Consider the following 6037-nt stretch of genomic DNA (forward strand, 5'->3'; position numbering starts at 1 on the left):
TATTATATATTGCATATTACATATTGCATATTATATGTATACATACATATCATTTGCTTACCAGTTCATCTGGTGATGGGTAGCAACCCAGGTTGTTTTCTGTAGCTTATTGTGACTTGCAATGCGGCAAACATGGGTATTCGGGTGTCTTTATAGTATGTTGACTTTAACAGCTTTGGGCTACATACCAAAAGTGGCATAGCTGTGTCAAATACAATAGTAGCACTTTTTTTTTTTTCAGAGCCGGGGATTGAACTCAGACCCTTGTGCTTGTCAGGCAAGCACTTATTCTACTGAGCCACCTCCCCGGCCCAGTAGCACTATTTTTAATGTTTTTGTGAAAACTTTGCACTAATTTCCATTAAAACATTGACAACAACAGAATTTCTTTGCTCCGTAACCTCACTGGAATTGTATGTATGCATGTGTGTTCATGTGCATATGTGTGTGTGCGTGTGCATGTGTGTGTGTGTTTTGTATTCTTGATGATAGATATTATGATTGGGGTGAGACAGAATCTAAATGTAGTTTTGATTTGCACTTCAGTGGTGGCTAAAAATTTTGAGCAATTTTTCCTTGTATCTATTCGCTGCTTGTTACAGTTGTGACTATTGGTTTCCCGCAGAACCTCATGCAGTCATGGGGAAGGCTTCTAGCATTTGGGAGCGGCTCATGATCCAGTGTTCGGGTCGTGGGTGTGGGTGCTGCCCCTCCCTGGGACAGACAGCCTGAATACAAGGTGAGGGGGGCAAGGGGCTTGCTGGCTGCTGCAGCCACAGATCCTCTGTTTGCTTGGCTGTTTGTCACTGCCATGAACTGCTGCCCTTTCCCATGTGGCACTCTGCCTTGAAGCCAGCTGAGTATGGACTAAAACCTTCACAGACTGTGAGCTAAATAAACCTTTTGTTCCTTAATTCTGGGTGTTGGGTATTTTGTCCCGGCAATGACAGAAAAGTAACCAAGACACCACTCAAGCTTCTACTTTTGAGAAGCGTCAGTTCAAATCATTTGCCCATTTATTGATTAGAGAGTGTGTGTGTGTGTGTGTGTGTGTGTGTGTGTGTGTGTGTGTGTGTGAATTTCTTTCTGAGTCCTTTCTATATTCTGGACATTAATCTTCTGTCAGAAGAGTGGCTGGTAAGCACATTCTCCACACCTGTTGGATATGTCTTCACTCTTGTTTCCCCTGCTCTTCAGAAGCTTTTTTATTTGATGGAATTCCACTCCATCAGTTGACTGGTGCAGTTATTTTCTGGGCTATTGGAGTCTCACCCAAAAGTCTTTACCTGTGCCTGTGCCTAGGACTTCAGTGTTCTCTACTTTTTCCTAGCACTTCAGTGTTTTAAGTGTTTTACCGAGGTCTTTGGTCCATTCTGAGTTGATTTTTGTACAGCATGAGGGGTAAGGATCTAGTTTCAATCTTCTGCCTAGGGATATTCAGTATCCCCAGGATTTTTTTTTTTAGGGTAGGGTCTACAGGGTGTTCAGGTTCTCACTACTAGATTTGACTCATAGCGATCCATCTGTTTACAGCCTCCCAAGAGCTGGGATTACAGGCACGCGCCACCACGCCCAGGCTCAATTGCCATCTCAGCGTGGCCCAGGGATTGAACTCCTGGCCCCTGCACCTGCTTGCAGGTGCTTTAATCTGGTGAGCTATTTGGCCGTCCCTTAAACAGTGATTCTTTTTTTTTTTTTTTTCTTTTTCTTTTTTTGTTTGTTCGGGTTTTTTTTTGTTTGTTTGTTTGTGGGTTTGTTTTTTGTACCGGGGATTGAACTCACGTTGCGTTTGCCGGGCAGGCTCTTATTCTACTCAGCTATCTCCCCAGCCCATTCCCCAGGACCATTTGTTAAAGAGCCTGTCTTTCCAGTGTACATCTTTGACCCCTTTAGAATCATATCAGTCCTCTATATTCCTGAGCTAAAACTGAAAGTCTGAATTTTTAAATAATAAAATCAGGGCTCTTGTTTCTGGAGTGTCTTTTTGTGCTGTTGTTGACCCTCACAAGCACTCTTGGTATTTTTTTCTGTATTAGTTTATGTCCATGTCCATCTCCTCCAACATTTCAGCAGGTTGTTCTAATTCATCTCACTGGCCTGGGTCCTGCAGCTGCGGGTGCTGACTTAGAAACTGGGCCCACAAGGCTGCTCCTGGAGCCCAGCTTCCACCTGGCGCTATGGTCTACTCAGCTGCACCTGGACACCTGCTCCACCCAGACATGCTACAGTCCTAGGTCTGCTGGGGTGGAGGCTTTGGATACCAGCTTAGCAGGCCTGGAGCCTGTCTGTAGACAGTGGCCTGCTTCCTGAGGCCAGCACTGCTGATGGGGACTGGGGTGGGGCTGAAACTTGGGGTTATTCAGCTGATCTGAAGCTGGCCTGTCTGGAGCCTAGGGTGGGACTAGAATCCTAATCCTTAGGGATTTCTGCACTGGGACCACTGAAGATGGCTTGATACTCGGATAGACCTGGTATTTAGGGCCACAAAGACTGGCCAGGTGCACCCTGCATCAGCAGGGATGGGCCTGGACCTGGGGTCTGTGGGTGCCGGCCTGGGGCTGGGAATATCTGAAAGCTGCTTCTGTGCTTGCTGGTTTGGGGTCTGGGGCTGCTACACCCAGTGTGGCAACAGGTACAGCCTAGTTCTATCGCCACCAGGCCATCCTGGCTCTGCGTCTGGGAGGCTGGTGCCGGGTGAGACCCAGGGACTGTCAGTGAGTACTGAGCTGATTACTAGGGATTAGGTGACCGAGCCTAGCATTGGGGCATGCCTGAAGCCTAGGCCCTAGAGGACATCTTGGTGCTAGCAGGGCTTTGGAGCTTAGGACTGTTAGGGTTAGCCCAGTCTTGGGATTTGGGGTGGCTGGTCTGGTGCTTGTGCAGGCTTGCACGCTAGGACCTCAGGTAACACCTGACAAACTAGGGCTGTGGAGGCTGCCTTTGGACTGGAGCTACCCTGGAGTTTGGGATTGCTGAAACCTCTCAAGATGGGAAAGAGCTGAACACTAAGTTTGTGGTACCATCCTGGAGCTCCTGGAACAGCCATTCCAAGGCCAATCTGGATTTCCTGGGATATGACTGCCACCAAAGGGGTCCCAGGAGGACCCCCAAAGAGGAGACAGGGACCTCAACTTACCCTTTCCCTCCAAGGGATAGGTTCATTGACTTCTTTTATCAGAGAAAAAGAATTTAAGGCCATGTCAGTAAGAGGCATGGCCAGATTTGTTAGGCAGGGTTATAGAAGTCTACAACCTAGAAAAAATAGAATGTGGGCACTTAGGAGAGAGACGCACTGTGCTCTGGGGTTCTTGGAGATGTCACTCAGATGGATGACCTAAAGTATTTGCCAGAAAACATTCTTCAAACCCTTTGAGTTTGTTTCTTCATGTTACGATTGGACCACTGTTAATTGCCTGCCAGCAGGCTAACTCATGGGTGTGTGGTGTCTCTAAGGGGTTTGGGCACGAAGGGCCTGGGAGGAGAAATGCTTAGCAGTGGCTACTCCTGTTGTGCTGCTCTGTATTTCCTATTTCATTTAATTCTCACAAAACAGTATGATATAAGCACTACTTTTATATATAGTGTACTTGCAAACGTATATGGACACAGTCAAGATAACTAGTTTTTCAAAGCCTGTCTATCTAACCATTATGTTAGACTGTGGGAAAGGGAAAGTGGAAGTGGAGAGTGCATTGGGAAAGGGATGTCAGCCAATGTGAATAAGATCTATAAGTTATATTTTATTTATAATTTAATTGATTTAAAATATCACATAATTCTGGGGGTGGTAGTGCACACCTATAATCCCAGCACGTGAGAGGCTGAGGCAGGAGGATCACTGTGGATTTGAGGCCAGCCTGGGCTACAAGGTGACTCAAGGCCAGCCTGAACTGCACAGTGAGACCCTGTCTCAAAAAGCCAAAAAAAAAATCATATAATATAAAGATAGTGACCCTTGGTGACATCCAGAGCAAAACAATCTAAGAATATAGAGCAAAACTGAAGGGAGAGTACAAGGGGCAGAAGGAAAAAGGAAATTGTAAAAATAAAATAAATTTAGTCTTTCATAAGAAGTGTCAACATATTTTGTTTTTAAGTTTGAAATTCAATAACATAGATTTAAGACTATTGTTTAAAACCATAAGGAAAAAATAAAATAGTCTAACTATTGCAGGAGACGATAAGTGGAAAAAATCTATGACAGAGTAGATCAATAAGACAAAAAAATAAGTAAAAATAAGATATGAAATGATTAGTTCAGGTGGGCCAACATTTAACTGTGCACCCTAGGAAAAAACCTGTGGTGTTGGTGTAAAAAAGTAGAGCAAAGAAAGCGAAGACCATAGATGTACAGCTATAAACAAGATGGCTTTGTACATTATATTGTTTTTTGTCATTCTATCCAGGGAGACAATGGTTGCTGGCTATCTCTAAATTAGTGTTCAGAACTCTGCATTAAATTCAAACATCTTGCAAAGCAAACTTATTTCCTTATTCATTACCTAAATTAATATGAGCATTTCCCTAACATCCTCTTCACAGCTGCCTTCACCTCCTTGTTCTTCAGGCTGTAGATGAGGGGATTCAGCATGGGGGTGACCACGCTGTACTGCAGGGAGGAGAGCAAATCTAGGGAGGAACCTGTGGTGGGCATGAGATAGCGAGCCAGGCCAGACCCGAAGAACAGGATCACCGCAGTAAGATGAGAAGAGCAGGTTTGGAACACCTTGCTTCTGCCTGTGGTGGAGCTCATCCTCAGGACAGTGGCCACAATGCGGCCATAAGAGAAAAGGATGGGCAGAAGGGTTCCCAGCGCATGCAGTAAGGTGGAGCAGGTCAGGATGTCAACACTGATGGAGATGTCTGAACAGGACAGAGGAAAGAGAGAGGGCAGCTCGCAGGTGTAGTGCTGTATGGTTCGGGCCCCACAGAAGTCCAGATTAACAGCCAAGAGTAAAATGACTACTGAATTGAGAGACGCCAGGGCCCACGAGAGCAGCACCAGCTTCACACAGAGCCCATCACTCATCAGCTGGCCATAGAGGAGTGGGTAGCGGATTGCAACACAGCGGTCATAGGCCATCACTGTCAGAAGAAATGCCTCAGTCCCAGCAGTGACAAACATAAAGAAGACCTGAGTCAGACAGCCCTCCAGTGAGATGGTTTTCTTCTCAGACAGGAGGTCTTTCAGCAGCTTGGGCACAGTGACTGAAGAGAAGCAAAGATCCAGGAATGATAGGTTGCTCAAGAAGAAGTACATGGGGGTGTGCAAGCGGGCGTCAGCCCTGATCACCAGCAACATTGTCAAGTTCCCCGCCACGGTCAGGATGTAAATCCCTAGGAGCAGTACAAAGAGCAGAGCCTCAATCCAGGGCTGAGCAGACATCCCAACGAGAAGGAACTCAGTGATGGAGCTGTGGTTCCTCCAGGCCGCTGGGGATGCTACTTCTTTGGAAGGAAGCAGAAAGTGGTCTGAGCGTTCCTGCACCCTTTCTTGCAGCTGCTAGGTCCTCATCCCTCCCTCCCAGCCTTCCCTCACCTTGTCCCATTTTTTTGTCACTTACCTTGCATCACAGTCTTCATATGCTGTAGAGAGCTCTATTCATTCTGCACTGGGATTTCCTGAAAAACAAGTCTATTTGGCTCACCTGTGCATCCATGGTATTCAGCTTCTACTGCGTTCTATCGCTCAGACATTTTTTAAAAATTAGCATATATCGACAGTGGTTTTCTAAACCTTCATTCTCCCATCAATTTCTCAACTTATTACTATTTTAATTATCATTTCTTCTTCAAAAATCATGCCATGGTTCTATGCAACCAATGGAGAAAGATTCAGTTACTTAAGACAAATTTTAACAAATATGAAACCAAATGCTCAAGCACAGGGTCCTGAGTTCAATCCCCAGTACCGGAAGAAGGAAGGAAGGAAGGAAGGAAGGAAGGAAGGAAGGAAGGAAGGAAGGAAGGAAGGAAGAAAGGAAGAAAGGAGAGAGAAAGAAAGAAAGAAAGAAAGAAAGAAAGAAAGAAAGAAAGA

General features: G+C 45.6%; 1 protein-coding gene across 1 annotated transcript; it reads right to left on the minus strand.

Annotated features, from left to right (window-relative positions):
- Positions 1 to 4507: 4507 nt before the first annotated feature.
- On the minus strand, positions 4508 to 5425 carry LOC101563690 (olfactory receptor 8S1-like). The gene has a single exon (XM_012516317.2). It carries the CDS (start codon positions 5384 to 5386, stop codon positions 4508 to 4510), a length of 879 nt encoding a protein of 292 aa, XP_012371771.1. The 5' UTR covers positions 5387 to 5425.
- Between the last annotated feature and the right edge of the window lie 612 nt (positions 5426 to 6037).

This window comes from Octodon degus, unplaced genomic scaffold, assembly GCF_000260255.1.
Source record: "Octodon degus isolate 3935 unplaced genomic scaffold, OctDeg1.0 scaffold00100, whole genome shotgun sequence".
NCBI lineage: Eukaryota > Metazoa > Chordata > Mammalia > Rodentia > Octodontidae > Octodon > Octodon degus.

Bases quoted from the DNA above. Each gene is read 5' to 3' on its own strand.
- LOC101563690 (XM_012516317.2), bottom strand. From the start codon at position 5,386: ATGTCTGCTCAGCCCTGGATTGAGGCTCTGCTCTTTGTACTGCTCCTA.